Source organism: Natator depressus, chromosome 19 (assembly GCF_965152275.1).
Source record: "Natator depressus isolate rNatDep1 chromosome 19, rNatDep2.hap1, whole genome shotgun sequence".
Classification (NCBI taxonomy): domain Eukaryota; kingdom Metazoa; phylum Chordata; order Testudines; family Cheloniidae; genus Natator; species Natator depressus.
In genome coordinates, this window is record NC_134252.1 from 2,878,944 (window position 1) to 2,903,909 (window position 24,966).

Here is a 24,966-nt window from a genome sequence, read left to right on the forward strand (position 1 = left end):
AGGCCACAGGGCAGGGGATGCAGCTGCCCCCCTGCAGCCTGCTCCCCACGTGCCACCTAGAGGCCAGGCTGGCCGCGGCTGGGCATGCTGGGGATTGTAGTCCTTCCACCCTGAGCCCGCCCAGGGCATGCCGGGAGCTGTAGTCTCCGCAGCCCCTGTTCTCCCAGGGCATGCTGGGAACTGTAGTTGAGTCAAGCGCTGCTCTCCCAGGGCCTGCTGGGAGTGGAACGTCTCCCTCCCCCTCCCCTCTCGTTCCCAGCATGCCCCGAGGGCGGCGCGCGGTGCCTTGTGGGGGCGGTAGTTCTCCGGGCGGAGGGCCGCGCTGGGGTGGAGGAGGCGCCGGGTTCGAGGGGACTCCAGTTCCCGTCATACCCCGCGCCAGGCCCTGCCCCGAGGCTCTGCGGGAGGCTGCTGGCTGAGCGGGTCGGAGGGGCTGGGCCGGGCCGGGCCGACGCACACCGGGCTGGGCAGGATGTCGCGCCAGGCCGGTCGGGGCACCGAGAGCAAGAAAATGGTAAGTGGGGGCGGGGCGGGGCGGGGCGGGGGCGCCAGGCCGGGGCGGTGTCCGGACCGTGGGGGCGGGGTGTGTTTGGGGCCTGGCCGGAGGGGGGGGTCCTGGAGTCGGGGGGCGGGGTGTCCGGACCGTGGGGGTGGGGGGGCTGGAGTCGGGCGGGGCGGTGTCCGGACCGTGGGGGGCTTGGAGCCGGGGGGGCGGTGTCCGGACCGTGGGGGGCCTGGAGTCGGGGGGGGGCGGCGGTGCCCGGACCGTGGGGGGCCTGGAGTCGGGGGGGGGGCGGCGGTGCCCGGACCGTGGGGGGCCTGGAGTCGGGGGGGGGGGCGGCGGTGCCCGGACCGTGGGGGGCCTGGAGTCGGGGGGGGGGGGGCGGCGGTGCCCGGACCTTCGGCGGGTTCCCAAGCGGTTCTGAGGTGGGGTGAGCTGGGGGGGTGAAGGGGCCTCTGGGCCGGCGCCAAGCTGCTGGCAGGAACCGGCTCATCCTGCCGGGCGTGGGGAGCTTGTGTCATCCCGGGGCCGGGGGGGGGTGAATCTGGGGCGCCCCGTTTGCTGACTAGCTCCAGCTGGGCTGGATGCCCCTTTGCCCGCTCCAAGCCCCTGCATCGCAGAACAGCGACCCCAGCCCAGGGGTAGCTCGCAAAACTCTGGGATGCCTTAAATACCTGCCCCCCCCGGATCCCTGCAGTTTCCCCCCAACGTGTACCCTGCGGTGATGGAGGCTGCTGCTTCGGTGTTCGGAGCTCAGTGGTGGATGTTCTGAGAGTTAATATTAGGGGCTTGTGTTAATGTTTATGTGGGGAGTTATCTGTGTTAAACCACAGCTATCCTAATCCTTAGAGCAACACCCACAGTGTAAGGAGTTGAAGTAATGCTGCGTGGTAATAGTGCTGCAAAGTCCTGGCTTCCTTAGACTAAGAGCAGGAAGGCTCTCTTTTTTCATGTTTGTAGAAACGTGCCTTTGAACTGCACAGTACATATCACACGTTGCCTTTCTGAAAAGGTTAGGCCATATTTGGGTCTTGCCTGTCTATAATCTTATTCCGTGTTACCACTCCAGATGAACCTAGGAGATGAACACAGCTGTGTTAGTCTGTATCCGCAAATAGAACAGGAGGACTTGTGGCACCTTAGAGACTAACAAATTTATTTGAGCACAAGCTTTCGTGAGCTACAGCATGCATCTGATGAAGTGAGCTGTAACTCACGAAAGCTTATGCTCAAAAAAATTTGTTAGTCTCTAAGGTGCCACAAGTCCTCCTTTTCTTTTTTTGACAGATATGAGGAGCAAAGGTATAGAGCTTAAATTTCAACGTGAAGATAAATGGAGCCAAGCTCATCCATCCTTGATATAACAACTCCATTAAGTCACAAGTGAATGTGGCTCATTGACTTAAATGGGACTTCACTCATTGACGTTATTTTCTTCCTCAGTCTTTTCTACACTAGGATGAATATCTGTTGCAGTTTGCAGGGTTCAGCAATGGGTGCAGATGCTGAATTTGGTTTGTCTGTACTCGGCAGTAATTGAGCTCCATCCATTGCAGACCCCTTTGTCGGCCACTGACTCCATTTTTCTTGTGTGGACATGGCTTTTGTGTTTAAGGCATTGGATTTATTTAATTAGCATTCAATCACTCTTGTTAGCACAGTAGTAGTCTGCTACTGAAGATTGTACAAAAGGCCAATTAAACTTAGATTAATGATTAACTTGCTGTGCTTTCATATATAAGTGAGAATGAAATACAAAAAGGCTACTTGCTGTAAAGCTGATAGGCAAATTGAGTCTACCAAATTATGTAAAAACCAAGCATTGATCTACAAGTCAGATCCCTGTGACTTTAGGTATTTTTAAATTGTATAGGTGCATTGACTGTAACATTTGAACATTACTAAATGGCATTCTCTAGCCACTTCCTTTCAATTGTGGGCTCCTTTTATACACTTCTTTCAGATTGATAGCAGTAGATGAAAGCTTGATGACAGGATGCAGTTAATTTAAACACTTTGGACTGGTAACAGCTGGATTTTCTCCATCTATTCACGCACTGCTCTGTCCAGCTGCCAGGCATGTGACTTCACTAAAATGATATGGTTCCTTAACAATAATTTAACCTTTTTGGCATGTTGGTTAATTTTTTCCCCAGGTTCCTACTATACCAGCTGAGTTAAAGGAGCCTTCTGTCCTGTCCTTTTTGAGTAATATAAACTGAGAGCATCTTAATCTTTGACTTTCAGTAGTGAATTTAGCATTGTAAATGCTAAACAAAGAATAAATGCCAGCTGTATAGAGCTGTAATTCTAGTGGCTTTCCTGCCAGTTTCACTAATTCTTTTTTTAACCAAACAGGAGAGCCTAGATGTGTATTCTCTCCAATTGTTGACCTTGTTAATTAACATTAGATCTTAATGACAGGACAGAATACTCTCTAACTTCTAACAAATCCAAGTTCTACTCCTTGAGTGATTCCTTCCTGTGTTTCAGACTTGGCTGTGTGTGAATTTGTTCAGAATGTGTGTGATCAGTTTGTCTCACTTAACTCTGATGTTGTCTCTTTTCCCTTCCTTTCTGCCTGCCTGCTGCTTTCATTCTGTAGTATTGGTATTTGCCATTCATTTCACCTTCTGCATCTATGCATCTCATGGTAGGTGATAGGCTACTTAATTTGAGACTAGACTTTCCATGATATTTCTAACAGCTGCAAAAAATGAAACCCAAAGTCTTAAATATTAAAAATAACATGTCTCCTCAAGTAAATACATTTATTTCAGACAATGTGAAAAACTAACTTTGGTGTAGATTCTTTGCTTTTATTTTTCAGTCACTTAGGAGAGAATGAATTTGTAATCAATTGCTGTTCTGATTAATGGCTACTAAGAAAACACTAACCATGTCTTAATCACTTTGGGCTCAGGAAATATAGTGGTAGCAGCTGTGAGAGAGCATCTGTTCTTTTATTCATCTTCTGTGTGATTCTGGCACTTGTGGAAGAACAATAATCTTGATTAGAATTGGGCATAGTGGGTGCAGCTGCATTGCATACCAGTGTACTTCAGTCCTGACCTGAAACAGTCCCTGCTGTTCCAGTCCTGATCTTCGTGAGCAGATATAGCCTTTTGTGCTAAATTATGTGCTGTGGACAAATCACCTTTGGGGGCTGGGATGTAACTACCATACTGACAAAAAAATAAATCAGTTTATGAATGCAGGGTGTTTTATGTTCTAATGAAGGGAACTGCATGTGGAATCTGAGAAGTACAATGCAAACGTGACACAGGGAAAATATGGATAACAGAGGTTGAGGGCTTTTATGGGATATGTACACTATCACCTCTCTAAAAGTCACCAGTCCAAATCTAGTTCACATTGCTAGTAATTGTAAATTGTTGCAATGATAGTGATTATTTGGTGCTCTGTATGAAACGACTTGGAGGTCTCACTCCAGTTCTTAATGGCGTGTTCTGATTATGATCTTGAGACACTAATTGGTAGTCCACCAGAGAGGCTAAGGATTGAAAGACAATGGAGACTGAACAGCCCTACACATGACTCCTTCAAGTCAGGGCTGGACACATTAGTGGGGAGTGCAGTGTGTACTGGGTGCGGTGCAGGGGAATGTGCTTTGCCTCTGCCCATGTGGTTCATATGCTGGAGATGGAAGATTTCTGTCTCTGGGGCAGTTAATCACCTTTGAGCAGCACCCCAAAGATTTTAAAATACACTAAAGTTTACTGTTAGGTTAAAGTTTCCTTAAAATATGAAATCTGGGACCTCTGCAGAGTTGGTGTAGTAATTGATTCCTTTGAATCGGAAGCTTTCTGGCCCCCTCTCCAGGCCAACTAAAGTAAGGTGGGAACAAAACCCAAAGGCGCCCAGGGATTTTTCTGCCCAGCTGATGGTAAATTCCTTTTGAATCTGTTTAGAGCTCGGAGCTCTTCACTCTGACCTATGGAGCTTTGGTCACTCAGCTGTGTAAGGATTATGAGAACGACGAAGATGTCAATAAACAGCTTGATAAAATGTAAGTTAACATTTTGGAGTTTGAGTCCTTTGGGAAAGTTTGTAGTAGGCAGAACTGTTTAAACTGCTGTTTCTTATTTTCTGCACCCAATCCAACTGGCAGACTGAACACTGTTCACTTGTGGTTTTTTCAGAATTTAAAACAAAATATTTTCCCCTCCTTTTGTATCTCTTCACATACTAGTTTCAGAGAACAGTTTAATGCATAGATGTAGAACAGGGGTTCTCAAACTGAGGGTTGGGACCTGTCAGGGCGTCGTGAGGTTATTACGTGGGGGGTCGCGAGTTGTCAACCTCTACCCCAAACCCCGCTTTGCCTCCAGCATTTATAATGGTGTTAAATATATAAAAAGTGTTTTTAATTTATAAGGGGGGTCGCACTCAGAAGCTTGCTATGTGAAAGGGGTCACCAGTAAAAAAAAGTTTGCAAGCCACTGATTTAGAACATCTTCCTGGAGCTGAGCTGTGCTGTTATAATTCTATAGTTTGCTGCTGTTTTGTGCATTGACAGGGGCTACAACATTGGAGTTCGGCTAATAGAAGATTTTCTGGCCCGGTCCAATGTAGGAAGATGCCATGACTTCCGGGAAACTGCAGATGTGATTGCAAAGGTAATCCTCCAAATACAGCCTTGCATGCCTTTACCAGTGCTGGTCCTATGCCTGTCCCAGCACCATAGCCAGGCTGTTCATGGACTGTTAAGGTGAACAGCTTCTGATTTAGAGTGAGATAATGAATGGTGCACCAATTGTATTCTAAAATGTATCTTGTGGCTTCTTGCTTCCTGAGCTTAACTAGAGACTTTGAAATCATTTTGTATCCAAACTAGAGTTTCCTGAATATGGGGTGTCATAACCATACAGCTAAGGGTAGCCTAGAATTCCTCCTTACCTGTAAGGGGTTAAGAAGCTCAAATAACCTGGTTGGCACCTGACCAAACAGGACCAACGGGGAAAGAAGATACTTTCAAATCTTGGGGGGGGGGGGGGGGGGAAGGCTTTGTTTTGTGTGTTCTCTTGGGAAGCAGAGAAGCATCAGGTCAGGAAACTCCTTTTCCTATAAACCATCCTAAAAGTCTCTCATATTACAAAAATTGTAAGTAAAAGCCGGGCAAGGCATGTTAGATTATCTTTTGTTTTGCTTGTGAATTTTTCCTTTGCTGGAGGGAGGTTTATTCCTGTTTTTTGTAACTTTGAAACTAAGCCTAGAGGAAGTTCTGCTGTGTTTTTGAATCTTTTGTTACCCATCCTGATTTTACAGAGGTGATTTTTACCTTTTTTTTTTTTTTTTTTTTAAATAAAATCCTTCTTTTAAGAACCTGACTGACTTCTCTATTGTCCTAAGACCCAGGGGTTTGGGTCTGTGATCACTTTGTAACCAATTAGTTATATTATTCTCCAGCCTTCCCTGGAAAGGGGGTGTAAGGGCTTGGGGGGATATTTTGGGGGAATAGGAACGCCAAGTGGTCCTTTCCCTGATTCTTTGTTAAATCACATGGTGGTGGCAGCATACCGTCCAAGGGCAAAGAACTTGTGCCTTGGGGAAGTTTTAACCTAAGCTGGTAGAAATAAGCTTAGGGCGTCTTTCATGCGGGTCACCACATCTGTACCCTAGAGTTCAGAGTAGGGAGGGAACCCTGACATGGGGAGAAAATAACCCAAGGAAATGGAAACTGCTCTGAATTAGGCAAAATCTGATCCAAATAGTGTTCTTGGATTTTTCCCTTTAAGGAGGGAATATTGCTCCCCTCAATTTCCCTACCTCTGAGAAGGGGATAAAATTAACTTACTAACAGGGCTAGTGTGTGCCTTTGGGTTGGATTTTTGAAAGCACCTAAGGAAGTTAGGTCCCTGACTCCTCTTAACTTTCAATGGGAGCCAAGGATCTGATTTCCTTAGTAAATATTTGCAAAGCTCATTAAGATTCTTTGATGACCAGCGTCGATGGGGAATATTACCGTTTGGGTCACTTGCTTGTCTCTGCTCCATGTAACTCAATAGGTGGCATTTAAAATGTATCTGGGCATCACCCCGAGCATCACCAACTGGAGCCCAGCAGGCGATGAGTTCTCCCTCATCTTGGAAAATAACCCTCTGGTGGATTTTGTGGAGCTGCCTGATAACCACTCATCTCTTATTTACTCCAACCTCTTGTGTGGGGTGCTGCGAGGAGCCCTGGAAATGGTGAGGCTTCCCTTCTCTCCTAGGAAGGGTGGTGGAGTTGTGGAGATCTTGGCTGGAAACGAAAACATGGAGCCTTCTACAGGCATTTCAACCTCCTTGTGCAAGTTTGTGGTCTTCATGTTTTCTCTTGCTGTGAATCTATGTCAAGAGCAAAGCAGAACTGGAGGAGCCAGTTGGCTGGTATTGTCCAAAGGGAAGGGTCTGTGCTGAGTAAAGTTTATAACTCTGCCTCAATTAATGGGGGAGTGTGTAGATGCCCTGGAGATAAGGGTTAGCTGGATTCTGTCTTCTAGAAGCAGTGCAGAGTTCTGAAGGGAATCCCAACCGTTGCTCTTGTTGGGAAGTCTGTCTGTCTAGGGAATGATATGGCCCCATCCCAATAGTATCTGAGTGCCAATGGCATAGGGGGACAAACCTATGATCTTTGATAGATTAATTAGTGCCCTTTCTAGGACCCCATATAAAATGTCCTGTCCTGTGTCTTGGATCTCCTATCTTAAGGGGTGGACAGCTAATAGGGAAGCTTTTAGTTTAACTTCATAGCAACTTTCCTTTTGGTTTTTCTTCTCCGTCCCCCAGGTTCAGATGGCCGTGGATGTGAAATTTGTCCAGGATACATTGAAAGGAGATGGCGTCACAGAAATACGAATGAAATTTGTTAAGCGGATTGAAGACAATCTCCCGGCTGGAGAGGAGTGAGCCACAGCGCAATCTCCCAAAGGGACTGGAGGGACCAGCTGCTGTGGCCTGTTGCGCTTGTCATGGATTCATAGGGATTTAGTGCCCCCTTTAAATTCCTACTCCTAAAGACTCACTGACTATTTAAGTTGTTACATTTCCATTTTCCATATGAGACAACTCTCTGGGTTACTCTGCTTATACCACAGGTTCATTCTAAAGATTTTCACAGGGTGGATAACTTTTTCATACGACCCTCAGAGACTCTTTCTACGCTCAGTTTTTAGCTGGATATTTGGCTGTGTGCAAATGTCTGCTCCTTAAATGCTAAAAGATCTCCAGGCGGTTCAAATATGGGACTGAGTTTCATAACCAACGTTGGAGACCGAGCACAAAGAGAACCCACCATGGGAGCTGTTTTCTTTTTGAGACACATGCATTCCTCCCACTGATGCTTGGGAGGGCTATGCTAGGCTAGCAGATGGAGGGGGTGCAGCCTGTGACTGACTGGCTAACACATGTATGTAGCAGCAAAGAATGAAGCATATAAAGTGAAAGGAATGGGAGTGCCTAATGGAGCACACAGTAGGTCCTGCGCTTTCCAGCTGTGCCTCTTCTTACTGAGGACACAGTGTCTTTTGTTAAAACTCTGCAATAGGCTCATGGTGTGAAAAAGTGATGGCAGAGCACTTCAGACAAGCCCTTTTTATCCAAAATAAAGCATGGGGGCTTTTCAGTGCAAATGATCTGCTTCCATTTGGGGTAATCGTGCTCTTTGGTGAGAGGGATTTGGTGGCAGAGAAAACTTCTGGTTTGTCAGGGACTGTATTTGAGGGTCAGCAGCATCAGGCTCTAAGTTCATTTTGCAGAACAGAAATTCAGTTGCCATATTAGAACACCACAACTCTCTCTTTTGCACTAGTCCTGTGAACACTTCCAGTCTCTGCTTGGAAAAGTAGCCCTGGTGAGTTTGCTATGAATATTTGGTACTGAAGCATTTGTTATTAAATACTGTTCTCTAAAATATACAATGAGATACTGCACTGATCTCAGTTTCTTACTCAAAGCAAACTACTCCTAACTTATTCTGAGTATAATAGTTAAATACACATAAAATTCAAACCTCATTATTTTAAGGACTAGCCAGGGAAGCCTACCTAGAGTGTAGTATCCTAACGGGAGGCTGGGTGCCTTCCTTTAGAGGAGAATGGTATAAAGATGAAGAGCGTAACCAGCATCTCTGGAGATTCAAATTACCTGGATCCTCCTTTTTGGAGGCAAGAATTTTCAGTTTTTCTCCCACAACAATGCTGCTAGGAGCCAGTCCTGTGGAACAGTGTTGTCTGGGTATATTGTGCTATGGTGGTGGTCTGACTCTGTTATGTGATAAGGTTCATAGGGGGACAGGTAAATTGCATGATGATGCCCTGAATATTTTTAATGGAAAAAATAAATTACAGTGGCTGAAATGCATCCAGCATTTCACAGTGTATACAGCCTGAATTTCACTTCCCCTGTCTGGCAATATCTAGATATCAAATCTAAACAGTACAAAGTACTAAATGCATTTCAGTCAATGTAATTCCACTTTCCTGCTATGATGTAGAAATACTGCACAGTGTGAAATGGGGCTTTGGTAGTTTCTGTTGTTCATAGTTAGATTAAAATAGAAGTTTCCACATTATTTTAATTGGTAAGATGCAGCAATTTATATCCTCTGCTCTTGTTTAGAAATAACTAAATGAATTGAAGTAGTGTTATTGGGTCTAAGATAAACCAAGAGGCTGGAAAATTCACCCCTTTTGACACTTTATTCAAATGGAAAATTCAGTTGAACATTGCAAAGTGCTTGGAGGATGAAAAGCATTTAAGTGCAAAGTTGTAAGAGACAAATTTTAACAGGCATTTTCAAAATTAACTCCTCTGGGACATGAGTTGTGACTACCTTAATGTCAGCCTTAGCCAGGAAATCGTGGACCTGACTCTGTAGACAAAAGTCCCCTTTTATCTGTAGTTGGGGGATGTCTCCAAGGTGAAGATGATGAGCGCACACTGAAAGATGGTGTGAGTGAAGCTTGAGCTGCTGCCACCTCTGCTGTATCTGTTCTAGGGATAGACCCTGCAGGTCTGTCACCTTTCGCTAGCCTGAAATGCCCTTTAGTCCACTTCGGTAAAATCCTTTGCTGGGTATGTCTGTGACCCTGAAAAGCTCCCCCTATCTGAGTCACAATTTATCTTGGCGTTCAGTGCAATTACAACTCTGAGCAAATCCTGCCTCTTTCCCTTGATTCCTGAGGGGGAAGATAGGTATGGTTATGAAGTGAACTACAGTCACCAAGTTCATTTCACCCAGCCAGTGGTTGCAGAAGGGTTTGAAATGGAACTGTCTAGATTGTGAATGCTCTTACTATGTATTGGTCCATCTGTGGGATGCCAGTTCCTGTTTTGAACATTGAGCTGTCTGGAATGTCACCCATTCTGGAATTCCTGCCTCACCCAAATGAATTCCGATAGCTACAGGAGTTGAATACCCAGAATGGTATCTTGCAATTCACCCTTAAGGGGGCAGTAAGAGTCTATATTCAAAGAGTTGCATTGACAGAGCTGATGGCTCTGTGTGTCTATTGGGTGTAGGGTGGTGTTTCAAAGAAGTGTAAGGATCACTCATTTGTTTCCCTTTATTGGTGCTTGTAAACCATTTTAAGGCTGCATTTTAAAAGCCATTACATTAAAAAAAATCGCAATGATGACTTTTCAGTGGTGGTCTGATCCTTTCAGTAAAGTCTGGGAAGGGGCTGAGGTGAGCATGGATGTGGCATGCTTTCTTGGGCTGACAGGGTGATAGGAGTGCTGTAGAAGGAATGTGTTCGGCTGTGCGGGTACGTGTGTGGTGGGAAGGAATTTCAACAGTGGCAGTTGAGAAACAGTAATGATTATCTTAAAGGAAGCGTGTGTAATTCTTCTTGCCCAGAAAGATGGTAGCTTGGAGAAGCTTTTGTGTGTGGATCCCAGACTCCTTGCTAGGTCACATTAGGGCATGGCAGAAACTGTTTTTGCTCACTCAAGAACTGGCATTCTGGCAGGGTCATCCTCTCCAATATGCATTCCATGTGCCCGTGCCGGGCAAACATACTCTGCAAAACAGTCACTAACTTTACAAGTGGCTCCTTTGTACTGGAAATTTATGCTAGGAAAATGCCTTGGCCATACTGCAAGGAGAGAATCTAGCCCTTATCCCCCCCCACTGCCTCTTTTTGTTCAGTCTCTTTAAAGAAATGACCGGCCTGCTGGCTAGATGCACTATGACTATTTGCTGTACTAAACCTCTTTAATCATAGTTCTGGGTTCAACCTTTTGGATGCAAACAGTGCGTTGCTCCTTCTGCCTACAACCTGCTCCTACACTTATGGCCCAAATAGAATTTGCTGAACTATAAATGAAGGTAACTTTACCTGGAAATGATGCAGAAAACTTTCTCCCACACTAAACAACACAATGTGAGCAATGGCGAAATAAGGCTGAGGTGGGCAAATGGATGCCTGTAGCCACAGGTCCTAAAAGGCAGCAAAAGGCAGGTTGTGATGCACTTACTAGCTCGAAGATACTAATCTTAGAGCTGCAGGAATGGCGATGTAGCTGACTGAATAATTTACAGTGAATACTGTTCCTACTAGAGGAGCTAGGCTTAAAACTGATTTAAGATGCTTCCATTTGCGATGGAGTGGCCTGTATTTCTTTTCCCAAAGAGCAAAAAGCAGATGTGTGAAATGTAAATTCCTGTAAATGTGTGAGATTTGCAAGGGATTGAACGAAAGCGGAGTTAGTGGTTGGTTAGAGGAAACATGCCATCCGTTTAAACGGCAATAGATACCCAGTGACTGAGGGACCCAAATTCTGCTTTTGAGCAGTTTGTCTAATTCACTAAGTTTATATCACTCTGTTTAAAACAACTTAAAACCCATCTCAGCATGGACACCTTTTACTCTCAGCTGAGTTTTCAGCCTGTAGGAAATCTCGTCTGCAAGACGGTATTGGGTAGGATTTTTGCCGAGGGTTCTTTGCTGGAAAACTTTAGTGCCAAACTGTAACGAGGTGGCCCCGAGAACTATGCCACACACCAGCCAGCAGGTGTCTCCAACCATCAAATGTAGCAGCACAGAGGCAGTTTCAGAATGCATTCGATTGGCTGCATAGCCATGTCCGAACGGATACAGTACGCCAGGTTAGTGTCACACTGGTGACGCAAGCTGTACAGTGGCATGAGTCATTTTCAGTGGGAAGAATGGACTCTGGTTGGGGGTGCAGAAATCTCTAATTCACCATCATGGCAGCAGCTGGAAGGGGCAAGGCAGCTGCGGGGCGAAGGCGGGGCACCCCACGGGGAGGAGCCTCCGAGGGACGTGAGTGAATTAAGTTGTCATGGGATAAGAGGGAAGATCCTTTCATGTGTTGAGAACTGGTTAAAAGACAGGGAACAAAGGGTAGGAATAAATATTAAATTTTCAGAATGGAGAGGGGTAACTAGTGGTGTTCCCCAAGGGTCAGTCCAAGGACCAATCCTATTCAACCCATTCATAAACGATCTGGAGAAAGGGGTAAACAATGAGGTGGCAAAGTTTGCAGATGATACTAAACTGCTCAAAATAGTTAAGACCAAAACAGACTGTGAAGAACTTCAAAAAGGTCTCACAAAACTAAGTGATTGGGCAACAAAATGGCAAATGAAATTTAATGTGGATAAATGTAAAGTAATGCACATTGGAAAAAATACCCCCAACTATACATATAATATGATGGCGGCTAATTTAGCTACAACTAATCAGGAGAAATCTTGGAGTCATCGTGGATAGTTCTCTGAATACGTCCACGCAGTGTGCAGCGGCAGTCAAAAAAGCAAACGGGATGTTAGGAATCATTTAAAAAGGGATAGAGAATAAGGCGGAGAATATCTTATTGCCCTTATATAAATCCATGGAACTCCCACATCTTAAATACTGTGTACAGATGTGGTCCCCTCATCTCAAAAAAGATATACTGGCATTAGAAAAGGTTCAGAAAAGGGCAACTAAAATGATTAGGGGTTTGGAACGGGTCCCATATGAGGAGAGATTAAAGAGGCTAGGACTTTTCAGTTTGGAAAAGAGGAGACTAAGGGGGGCTATGATAGAGGTCTATAAAGTCGTGAGTGGTGTGGGGAAAGTGAATAAGGAAAAGTTATTTACTTGTTCCCATAATATAAGAACTAGGGGCCACCAAATTAAATTAATGGGCAGCAGGTTTAAAACAAATAAAAGGAAATTCTTCTTCACTCAGCGCACAGTCAACCTGTGGAACTCCTTGCCTGAGGAGGTTGTGAAGGCTAGGACTATAAAAGGGTTTAAAAGAGAACTGGATAAATTCATGGAGGTTAAGTCCATTAATGGCTATTAGCCAGGATGGGTAAGGAATGGTGTCCCTAGCCTTTGTTTGTCCGAGGATGGAGATGGATGGCAGGAGAAAGATCACTTGATCATTACCTGTTAGGTTCACTCCCTCTGGGGCACCCGGCATTGGCCACTGTCGGTAGACAGGATACTGGGCTGGATGGACCTTTGGCCTGACCCAGTCTGTCCGTTCTTATGTTCTTAAAAGAGCTTTAGAGACTAAAATCTCAACTTAAACTTCCCTTGCGCTTCTTTCTGTCACTGCTGCCTAGGAACTTGTGTGACAGCAAGGGCCCATCTGCAGTGTGGACCCCAGTGCTGTACAGGCTTCTTATGAGCCTCAATCCTCATAATCTCCCACATGCTGTTAGTCCTGACCTGAGCTCCCATGCAGCTCTGCCAAGGGATGGGAGGAGATACTTTAAAGCTCTTTGGTGTTAGTAGTAGGGAGCAACCCTGCTGCAATATCACTATCCACGCACAGTCACTGCACTAAAGAGCTCATGGAAAGTGTCTCTCTCACCTTTAAAACTCTCTTAAATCATTATTAAAATTGTATTATGCCTAATGTGGTGTTAAATGTCTGAAGACTAGGTCTTCAGTATAGCCGGCATAGTTAACTAGTATAACAGTAGCTAATTTCATAATAAAAATAGTTAAATATTTGTAAAATATTTTAGCATAGCATCTTGTGCCCCACCCAATTCAATTCTCATGCCTCTCAGTGCAGCAGCCCCAGCTCTTCCACTCCCCAAAGCACCTCTGCTTTTTGCTCTCCAGCTATTCCACTTGAGCCAAATTTTGATGCCACTTAGGGCTATACTAAAATCTCCAAACTCATTCCCCCACCCTTCAGAGCTGTGACTCGAACCCGCCTCCCCAATGGCAAAGAGTCGAACTTCCTTTTCCAGCTTGCTCCCTGCAAAAAACCAACTGACCCCCCAACACATTTGAAAAGAATAATATCTGGATTTGATCTCCATTACAGCACTTTGGTTTAAGATTCCAAAGCCCAGTGTGCAAGCTTGGATGGCCTGTTTCTATTGTAGTCATAACACTTGTTACAACGCTGGAGTTCTCCTTTGCTTTCACAGGGTGAGGGGATTCAGTCCAAGTCAAACATTACGAAATGCCAATTTTCAAGTCTGTTTCCCCTGTAGATTAGAAAAACGGAGAGTGAGCCCCTTAGCCTTTCAAAGGGAGGCCGTGTCAGCCTCCTGCTGAATTCACTTGGGAGGTGGGGAAGTAGCAGAGAGCTGCTAGAACCAGGAAAAGGGAAATGTGCCCCTGGTTAGTTTGCTGAGGTGTTGAAAGGGGAACAAAGCAATTTCTCACCTCCTGCCGGAGCTGGGCACAGAGAAGGGTTTTCAGAGCTGGATCCTGTTTTAGCCAGACCCTTTGGGGGGGAAGTGGTGAAGGTGTTGGATAAATGCCCTCGGCTTTGCTTATTTTGCCATGAAGCTCACCTCAGTCCCGTAGTGAGAAAAATTGGTTACTCAAAGTTTGCAGGAGGAAAAATCTATCTGGGCCCCAATTCTGAAGCTGACAGGGCTTATTTTCTGAGAGTGAGAGTGGATTTTTTAGCAGGCTCAAACTCAGCCTTATCATGGAAACTCAGCTGCGGCCTTACCTATGGACCAACTGCTGCAACTCCATCATACAGGGATGTTGAGAGCTCTGATGGGACACAGCTGAATTGGACAAAGGATGAGGTTAAATTGGCCCTGTGAGAGGATTTACAGCAGTAAAGCTTGGGTTCATATACAATTAGAGAGAGCAGAAATTGCCAATGATGTATCCTTGAGTGGAACCAGCCTATCATGAGCTTGAATTACGGAGGGCTTGTCTACATGAGGAGAGGGACCAGACTAGCTATTCCAGAGTAGCTCGCTGTGTGGGCACTCTATTCTGGAATAAAAGTCACTGTATTCTGGAGTAATTAGTGTTCTCACAAAGCCCACTAATTATTTCAGTGTGTCCACATGGGCAGCTATTCTGGAAGAGTTATTCTGGTCCATTTCCCCAGGTAGCTAAGCCTGGATGCTCCCTGTATAGCTCAGCAGAATGCCAGTTCTGAATTGTTTCTGTTCCTAGTAATAAGCAAATTGCAGTCCCTGCCCTAGGGAGGCCATTGCTTACTTTTTTCTGGGGAAAAATTCTTCCCTAGATGTGAATTCCACTGGCTTTTATATCCCTGATGGTTGTTTATATTTAAGTACAAAACTCAATGTGTCCCTAACTATAAAGCTGGGCCTGATGCCTCCATATTGACAGCATCGTCTGGGAGCTGAGCCCTATTGTGCCAGGCACTGCTCAGACAAATACCCGACAGTCTCTGTCCCAAAGAGCGACCTCAGGCAGGACCGACCTGACACGTGGAGAGGGTGCATTGAGAGAACAAGAGCGCAAAATGAATAACGTTGCGGAAAAATCCCAGCTTGCCACTTGTCTGAGCAATTCCAGCAGGACGCAATCTGTAGGCTTCGCAGCAGGGGTAGGATTTGTTGCTGATGCTGAGCAACTCCTGCAGAGAGAGGCTGAGCTCTTTCTTTTCTTTTCTTTTCTTTTTTTTTTAAGTCCTAAGACCGCTTCACTTTGCTTTGTGGCCGATTCACCCAAATAGTGTGAAATGCACCTGTCGAGAGCTCGTCCCCTCCGTTGTACCCATTCGTAGATCTGTGTGCTTTTGCTGCTCAGATCTCTGGTTGGATGCCGCGGCCAGCAGAGGGCATTGACGGCACGTCGGTGCTGCTGCTGTAGCCGGCCCAGCCAGCGTCTCTGAATTTTAGTTTAATTCTGTTGCGCGGTTGCAGATCTTGGTGGCTGTATAGTTTGTTTAAAGCGGGCTCCCCACTTGGCTCTTTAAAGAGTCAGCTGATGCTGTGACTGTAACACCACAAAAATCTGCAATCCCCACGGAGCCACGTCTCTGCCTGCTCACGATTATGTCTTGGGCTGGTCAGCAGAGTCTGAGGATGTAGGCTGGCAGTAAACAGGTCTCCGGTCAGGCTGGGTATTTTATACTGAAGTCCCTAGCTGGCATTTTGGCAGCTGCACTTCTTGAGCAGCGGTGTCTGACTTTCTAAGGCGAAGGCCTTCGAAATAGGAGTTGGAGTTCAAGTGGCTTTCTAGGGAGCCTGCAGTGAGAGAAGAGGTTCAAGAGTGCTAGCTAATAGCCAACGCCCAGTGCAATAAATGGGGACCAGACCCCTCCCTCTGTACCAAAAGTCGCAAAGGATCTCAGTCAAACCTGGCCGGGGGAGGGGAGAGTAGGGTAAATGTTGTTAGAGCAGTGTACAGAGGTGTCCAGGTACAGACCCATAGTAAGAGGAAGTCTCTGCCCTGATGAACTTAGTCTAACTAGACAATACAGAGTGCGGAGGAACAATCCCAGAGACCTGCTGACGGTCACACAGCAGAGCTGGGACTGGCACAAACATCTCCCAGCCCAGGGCCCTGTTCACTGGGCCATGCTGCTGGTCAGTACTTGGTATAATGGCAATTGACTTGTCACCTGAAAACTGCAGGGCTCTGAGCAAAATCCCACTGGTGCATGCAAGCACTAGGCCTGCTTGGAGTCTGTTACTAAAAAACAGCCCAAACGTTTGATATTTAATCTGCCTGCTGAGCTGTCCGGATGCGATGCTGACGATGTGCCCCAGAGAGCTCTAAACTACAAAAAGCGAAAGCCTGAGTGTTAGTGTGAAAAGTGCTGGTGTTCTGGGCTGTGGTAATGGTGCGTGTGGTGCCAAGGGAATTCTGGACATGCGCAGGTAGAGGGGCAGGTGCTGTGCCAATCGCGGGAGCAGGGGAGCCACCCATTCCTTATTTCTGTTCCCCAAGGAATTCCCAGCAGCACTTGGCCTTTCCCAGCAGTGACAGCCCCCCTTGTCTGGTGAGAGAGGAGGACACACCAACTCCAGGAGGGGGAAGAGGGACTTGTTTCCCCTGTTTAGGGTGAAAAACTCAACCCATTCACAACTCGGCACTTTGGGCCTACAGCTGCCTGTTGGTAACTTTCTCTGAAAACGGAATAGCAGCAGCTGTGGCTCTGTGGTGCATCGTCAGCAGACAGGCTGCATGCCCAGTTAATTCATGACTGTGCACATCACTGGGGTTCTGCAATTGTCCAAGGTGTGGCAGTCAGGCCTGGCTGCTCGTTATTTAGGGCTGCCTGGCCGATAGAGGTGAGCAAGAGAAAAGCACAAAGCAGGGTATCCTCCCCTGTATCCCCAAGGTTGTGGAAGGGGGGACTTCATAGCTGCAGCCAGTTAGCTACCAAGCTGTTAGTGCTGTTACCCGAATGAGAATGAAGGGAGAGGAAAAGAGCCCCAGAGCACCCAGAGGATCTGATTCTGATCTCATTTACGCTGCTCTAATTCCAATGGCTTCAGCATAATTACTCTTGGTTTACACCAGTACCAGTGAGGTCAGAGTCAGAGCCCTGGTCACAGCACAGCCCAGTTGGCAGCAAGGTTTGAATGCTGAGCATTTATCTTGGGAACTCTGCTGTCTGCTCATCCTTGCCATGCAGATATGTGGCTTGATTTCCAGCTACGTGGCTTGGCACCTACAGCTCCTGCTGCCTTCACAGGGGTGAACTGAGAATCAGTGCAATGGTGCCATGTCCCTGGGGGCCCTGCATCACCCTGTTCCTCTGACCTTTCGCGGGCAGCGATACTCAAGGCTCTGCTGGGCCAGAACGCGAATTCCCAGGGCACCACGCCTGGTGGTGGAAGCCAACCCAGCCCCCCAGGAAATCTCCATGGCGGAGGTCACGGCTGTGGGATGGAGTGGTAAACTGTACTGAACGCTTGGCTCTGCTCTGGCTCCCAGAGAAAAGCACCACCTCTTACATCACGAACGCTACTTCCTGGGTTTGCAGTGGAAGTCTTCCATCCAGCTTCACTTAGCCTATCGGATCTGACACGGTCTCCGCTGGCGGCGAGATGGCTTCTGGCCTTACTGAGCCAGGGCAGGTTTTAACATGGGAAGAGCAGATGGCAAAATCCATCCGGTCACCTGCACGTCCCTTCCTTACTCAGTGACCCCGGGCATCCAAACTCATGACAACAGCCACAGAGCAGGTTGGGATTTAGAGCCACCGTGTCTGAAAGGGCTGCTCCTAATCCTTCCCTGCTACTAACGAATCCTAAAAGCCTGAGCTCAGCTACTTTTATGTACTTTGCAGTCTAAGCTGGAGCTGCTGAACAGGGCTAAGAGAAGGTGGGGATGAGTCATTAGAGGGGGGCGTTGGGAGTCAGGATTCGTGGGTTCGATTCCTGGCTCTGGGAGAAGAATGGGCTCTAGTGGCTAGAGCAAGGAACTGAGAGTCAGGACTCTTGGGTTGTATTTCCAGAGCTGCTAAACGCTTCACTGTGTGACACTGAACTAGTCACATCCCCGGTCAGTGCCTCGGTTTCCCCACTTGTAGAACAGGGGCAGTGATCCTCGCTGGTATGGTTGTGAGAATTAATTAGCATTTGCAAAGCGCCTGGAGACCCTCTGATGAGCGCTGCAGAGTACTTGATGATGGATTAGCATTGATTTACGGTGTGGGGAAGAGATGCTGCTGAACGGCTGTGGTTTGTTCCTACCCTCTTCTGGCAGGACTGTCACATTTTCCCTACAGCCGGTACAGTACAGTACAGCGTGCCACAGCCATCCCAGTGCCTGTCCCGCCAGCCCCAGAGAGGGGCAGCGAGACCAGGCTTTTGCAATACCGTGGCTTTTTTTTTTTTTTTTTTACTGGAGCCACAGGGAGTCACAGGACTCCCTACCCAGCCTGTAGCAGCGTCACCAGGGCCTGCCAACCAGAACCTCCTTCAACATCGACAGCCTTGAAACGCCCCCAGCTTTCCCTAAGATAACCTTTTGTGTCGTCAAGGAATTCGACCACCCTGGGCTACGCTGGGGGGCTCGGAGGGAGCAGGCCTGTACTAAACTTCCCTATAACTGCAGGCCTGGCTGGAGTGCCGAGATTCCTGGTCCCGCTGACGCAGCATCCCCTCCTTGGCTTAAGGTGCATCCAAAGGGGGGTTATGTTGCAATGGCCGATTTGCTCCAATTAATTTTCCCTTCTTCATCAGAGAGAGAAAGTGAGCAAGCTTCCTCCAGACCTTCCGGGACGGGAGCAAGGCTGCGGAAAAGCGGGTTCTGAAATCTCCCTCTCAGCCCCCACAGGAATTATAAAGCTGTGGAGTAATGTTCTGGGGTGACTGGGTCAAAAGCAGCCCAGCCCCGCTGGGAGAACAAAAAGCAGAAATTGCAGTAAGTAAATTAACAGTGTCTACTAACAAGTAGCTCATTGTGGACAAGGGAGAATATGCAAAAAGCTCTGTTTGAAACCTACTAAATATTACCATGTGCTGTTTATAGGAAACAAATGGGAATGGCATGCTGCATCAATAAAACCTACCATGGTTGGAGTTTGGACGAAAGCTTTTCCACGGCTTTAGGTTATTGAATACCCTTCACTTTGATGTCGTGCCAGGCCTGACCCCCGGACACATACCGTGGAGGGGAAAGTTGACTTGTGGGAATAATAAACATTCCTAGTGAACAATTTAACCTGGCAGGAAAAGAGGCAACTTGCAGCTTTTCATATCTCGGCCTGATATTAAAGATGACAACAGCAATATGTAGACAAGAAATGGAGAGAGAGAGAGAGGTGGGAGGACTAGACTGAGGCCTGGTGTAATGTAAAGCCATGTCATGCATGAAAATCTGCCTCCGGACTGCAACACCCAATGTGCGCACAAACAGCCCGCCCCACACAGACCCGCATGGCGCACACACAACCACACACTCATCCTCCAGATTTACAAAAGCACAGAGAAGCACAACCATACAGAGACGCGCATCACACACGGGAACACACAAAAACCCAGAGATGCACAAACACACAAAGTTCCATAGATAGGCACCTAGGTGCACACAAAGACACACAGACAGGAAAAACACAAGCACACAAATACCCTCTCACACACTCAACTTGCAAGAGAAGCCAAATCTGGATTAAAACAAGATTGAAATAGTTGTGAACTGGTCACTTCTATCCAGAGGTTCCCTGGGCCGGGCCCAGGCCTACATCAAAGAAGTCACACAAATGAGGGTCATTCTTGTCAGTTGCCAGCTTGTGCAGATCAAGGAGTGACTGGTTCACATTCTTGTCCAGGTGCAAGGCACACTGCATTGCTGTCAACCCATTCTCCCAATCATCATAATCTGGTTTCTTGATGTCCTGGGTATACATCTGGGTATAACCCGCTGCTTGGTTGGGTTATTTTTATAAATTGTCTCTGCTTCTCCTGATTTGCTGGCTGCTCGTTTGCCAGCTCCGCAGGCCAGCCTGGCTCCTGACCTCAGGGCTTGTATGGCAGAGGGGTCTGACTCTGTCTGATGTCTGCCCTCTCTCCTACACTCCTTAGCTCTCCCCCAACCCAACACATCCCTGTACACACACACACAGTGCCATGCACACACAACCCCATAACAACCCCGCCCCCCAATAACATATCCCATATACACAGTCATGGAACATACACACACCATAACACACATGGCACTATGTATACACACACCCGTAACTCCCAACACAACCCATATGCACACACTGAGTCAAGCATGCACACACCATAGCACACCCATGCACCATAACCCACACGCAAATGGAACTCTGCACACATTGACCTACAAACAACCCCTCGCTGCCTACAGCCACCCCACTTCCCCAAACACACATGGTGCTATGCACGAACATTCCCGTAACACATCCAGCACACATCCCATACGTCCACATGGGCACCACACACACAGCCTTGTAGCACAACTAACACCCCACCACACACACACACATGCTCGTAACACACCCTCCACACGGTCACTCAACACAAAAATGCATGCACACATCCAATACCCGCTCCGTACACACTGCGCACATGTGCTAAGCACAAGCTCATCTATTGCACAAACCTCTCTTACACACACACTCCCCCAACACACTGTCCCACACCTCCCCTGCCATTAGATACAAACTCACATCTAACACAGACACACAAACTTCCACGGGCAGCTTTGTCATTCTCTCCCTACAATTTTGGGAAGGTGTGTGTGTGTGTGTGTGTAAAAACAATCAAACAGCTTATTTTGCCTGAAATGTAAGAAATAGGGACAATTAAACCCCACGAAATAACAATATTACAAGATACAAAACTTTTCCCCTGAATGTTGGAGCAAATGGCTCTGAGGCAGCAGGTTGATTTTGCTGGCCCGTCCCACTCAGTACATTCCACTTACACGTATGACTTCATGTTCTAGGGATGCCATTTATGGCAGTGGGGAGAGTGAAGAAAGAATAACATGCCCATGCAATAAACCTCAAATTTCCAAATTGGAGCTGCCTTGGGAGGGCGGCAATGTGGGCCCGGGCAGCCGCCTTTCCCCACTGCAATAATGGGGACTAATCTGGTACTGGACACAAGTGACATGTATTTAATAACCAGGTGTATCCCTAATGAACACAACTTGTCCCACTACCTGAGAGAGAGTCTAGCTTGGGGGCTCTCAACCTTTCCAGGTGACTGTTCCCCCTTTCAGGAGTCTGATTTGTCATGTGCCCCCAAGTTTCACCTCACTTACAAACTACTTGCTTATAAAATCAGACCTTAAAATACAAAAGTGTCCCAGCCCACTATGATTGAACAATTGCTGACTTTCTCATTTTACCATATAATTATCAAATAAATCAATTGGAATATAAATACTGTACTTACATTTCGGTGTATAGTATATAGAGCCATATAAACAAGTCATTGTCTGTATGCAATTTTAGTTTGCTTACTTCACTAGTGACTTCACTAGTGTTTTTTATGTAGCCTGTTGTAAAACTAGGCAAATATCTAGATGAGTTGATGTACCCCCTGGAGGACCTCTGTGTACCCCATATGTACGTGTACCCCTGATTGAGAAGGAGCTAAGGGGTTGTTGTCTCTATACAATTCCTGCACTGATCTAGGTCAAAGTGATGTTGTCAGACCGATTGCATATCTTCCTTCTCTTGCATTGGCGTGAGCTACATCACATGTGAAGCTGGGTGTTCGTAGTGTTACCCCCTTTCTGACCTGAGCGGTTAGCCAAAATTTGGGTCCTGCAGGTTGTTTCAGATGGGAGAAGTTGGAGGAGTCAGGTATTTTCTTTGGTGCAATCATGTCTAGTTACAAAGGATGTACAAAGTCCTTTTCCCCTGAACGCAGGAGGAATGAAACAACAGGAGATTCTTTGCTCACAGCTCCAAGTCGCTTTCAGCCAGCACTCTGTCCCCACAGCTTTCTCTCTCTAGGCTTCTCCTCAGGGCCATGCTCCCAGGCCTTGCTCTGGCTCTACCTTGGCTTTCTGCTCCAAGTGTTTCTGGGGTGTATCTCGCTGCTTCTCTTTTCCCCTCAGTCCTCCAACAAACAGGACCAGACCCAACCCCACCTGTGCCTGGCATGGGGGCCTGTGTTTTGGGTAGAAGTCGCTATTGTTTCAGATACCTGGCTGCTTCCATAAAGGAGCCTAATTGTTTCTTATAATGCGCTTAAATGAAGGGCAGCGGCTACACCCTTCCACTCCCAGCTTCAGCAAGGTTTAGCCAAACCTGTAACAGTGCCTGGCCAGGCTGCACCAACCATAGCAGGCGGCATTGTGGGTAGCTACCTCAGGGTGCCTTGCGCGGCCCCCAGCCTCAATCTGGGCAGCGTTTGCATGGGATTGCGGGATGCCTCTTGGGGCAGTTGTGGGAGCAGGAGTTGAACGTGCAGGATCCCTCCTGCTGGAGCTGAATTCTGCAGCTGCCCAGCGGTTTCCACGCTGCCCTGTCCCAGAGGAGCCTGCACTGCTGCAGTGCCGGTTGCATGGGAGACCCCCGCAAGCCCAGCCCCGGCCTAGCAGCGGTGAGGAGGCGGGCAGGGGTCTTGCAGTCTCTTGTGGAGGCCATGGCAGCCCACGGAGACAAACGGTACATTTCTCTACGCTCCCCTCTGATCTGCTGCGCTTGGCGGAGAGCCATTCTCGGGGCTTGGTCGCGCGGGTGAACTGCAGGCTACAACCGGGCATTTTCATGGAACAGCAAGGCAAGACGTGGGTCGGGACTTAGGGGCACTGGCAGAGCAATGGGGGGATCCCAGGGGAGTCCTAGCAGGGGGCTGTGGGTTGGGACTGAGCCTCGCTGAGATGCTAGGTGAAAGGGCAGAGCTGTGTTGGAGCCTGCATCGGGCAGAGCTGGGGATGCTGTGGCCAAGGCCCAGCTGAATTGGCTGAGCGCAGGGGGCACCCCCAGAGCTGTGGTGGGGGGAGCCCGGGGCTGGAGAGCAGGGGGCTGTGGGTCAGGACTGAGGGGCACTGGCTGGGGAGGGGGTGGGGTGAGCCCAGGGTGGGGGTATTCTGCACAGCGCTGCGGTGGGGTGAAACCTGCCTCTGCCGGACTCACCCCTCACCTGTTCCAGGCCCCAGAAAACGAAAGAGCCAAAGGCAGAGGGAGATTGAGGACTGAGGGAGGACTCCCCGCTCCAGCCTGGCCACAGCTCCCTGCCTTCTTCCCCTGTGGTCCCGGCTCACACAGCTTCGAAGGCTCCAGGCAGCAGTAAATCATCCAGAGTCACTCTGGCATTCGCATGGCTCACCCCCAAATTGGAGCGCTGCCCTGGGCCTGCTCCTGCCAATGCTGCTGATAGCCCGGGGCCTCCTCCCTTCACTCCATCCTCCTGTCCTGGGTGATCAAGGGCCTGGCTGCGGCCCGGGGCTGGCTTGGCTGAGGAGAGCTGCCCCAGGATCAGCTCCTTGGGGCGGCTCATAGGGTTCGCGGCTCCATGCTGGGACCCGGGGGGCTAGCTGGGGCTGTGTCTAGGGTGGTTTAACTCCTTCCCTGCTGTTGCTGTGGAGGATTTGTGGGTGACTGGCAGTGGCATGTCTGCCTGGCTGCATGCAATGTTTGCTCCTTATTCAGAGCCAGCTGAGTCTGTCTGGGGTAGGGCCGGTTTCCGTCTCATCCTCTTGTTTGAGTTCAATTGATGCTTCATTTCAAATGTTTAAAATCACCAGATAGTGTCACCAGCTTGTGTGCTCTTTGGAGTTTTCTTTAAAGCCCCAGCTCATGGAGTCAGGAGAATCTCAGCTTTCGTTTACAAACACATAGTGAATTTCTAGGCCTGGTGGTTGTGGAGAACGTGACCCTGAAAAGCTCTCTGGACAGCAGGCAAATACAGAGTCCCCCCCTTTATTATTGTTCAACATCTCAGGATTTTTAAGCCAGTTGCATGATTCTGAGGGGCTTTATTCACTATTTCTGAATGACGGAGGTTGGTGAAAGTGCAACATATATTCAGCTCATATGGGACTGGTCTATACAGGGTGATATGGCCTGGTATAACAAGACTGTCTCCCAGACACCATAATAATGAGGACACATAGTATTTTTCTACCCTTGTTCTCAAAGTATTTGATGCAGGTGGGTCAGTAACACTGTCCTCATTTTACAGGTGAGGAAAGTGAGTCAGGGACAGTCCCATGGCCACAGAGAAACTCACGGTCAGAGCTGGGACTAGGATGTTGCTTAATGACTAGGGGACACAAATGAGAGTAGGACTCCTGGGGTCTTTTCCTGGCTTTGTCCCTAACTTGCTGTGTGATCTTGAGTCCCTTCACTTCTCTGTGCCTCGGTTTCTCACCTGGAAAATGAGGCTGATGATACTTATTCTCCCCTTAAAGAGCTTTGAGATCAGTGGATGACGAGTGCAATTTGAGAGCTAACGGTGATCACTGTTAGAGCGCAGGAGTTCCTGGCTCCCAGTCCTGTGCTCGGCTCACTAGGCCTCACTTCTGCCTATTTTGGCAGCTGGAAGGCTTCCTCTCCACAGGGTCTAGGCTAGGGATCATTTTGTGCGCATGTGGGATGTGTCCCATTTTGACCCCCCCCCCCTTGATTATTGGAGTTGGGCACATCCTAGGTTCTGTTCCTAGCTCCAGGAGGGGAGTGGGCTCGAGTGGGTGTCACGAATGCTGGGCTCAATTCCTATCCGAGGGTGAAAACGGGCCACTAATATTTCTGCCCTTGGTTTCTCTTCCTTTCCTATCCTCCTTTCTCTGCCTCTGTCCTTCCTTCCCTGTAGCAATT

At 47.9% G+C, this 24,966-nt stretch overlaps 1 protein-coding gene across 1 annotated transcript; it reads left to right on the forward strand.

Annotated features, from left to right (window-relative positions):
- The first annotated feature begins 358 nt into the window (after window positions 1-358).
- TRAPPC3 (trafficking protein particle complex subunit 3) lies at window positions 359-10,133 on the forward strand. The gene is made up of 5 exons (XM_074934628.1): window positions 359-514; window positions 4,435-4,532; window positions 5,043-5,142; window positions 6,532-6,714; window positions 7,294-10,133. Exons 1-5 carry the CDS (start codon window positions 473-475, stop codon window positions 7,411-7,413), a joined length of 543 nt encoding a protein of 180 aa, XP_074790729.1. The 5' UTR covers window positions 359-472; the 3' UTR covers window positions 7,414-10,133.
- Window positions 10,134-24,966: the final 14,833 nt, after the last annotated feature.

Bases quoted from the DNA above. Each gene is read 5' to 3' on its own strand.
- TRAPPC3 (XM_074934628.1), top strand. From the start codon at position 473: ATGTCGCGCCAGGCCGGTCGGGGCACCGAGAGCAAGAAAATG. The intron at 4,533-5,042 runs GTAAGTTAACAT...GTGCATTGACAG, and splicing joins AATAAACAGCTTGATAAAAT to GGGCTACAACATTGGAGTTC. The intron at 6,715-7,293 runs GTGAGGCTTCCC...TCCGTCCCCCAG, and splicing joins TGCGAGGAGCCCTGGAAATG to GTTCAGATGGCCGTGGATGT.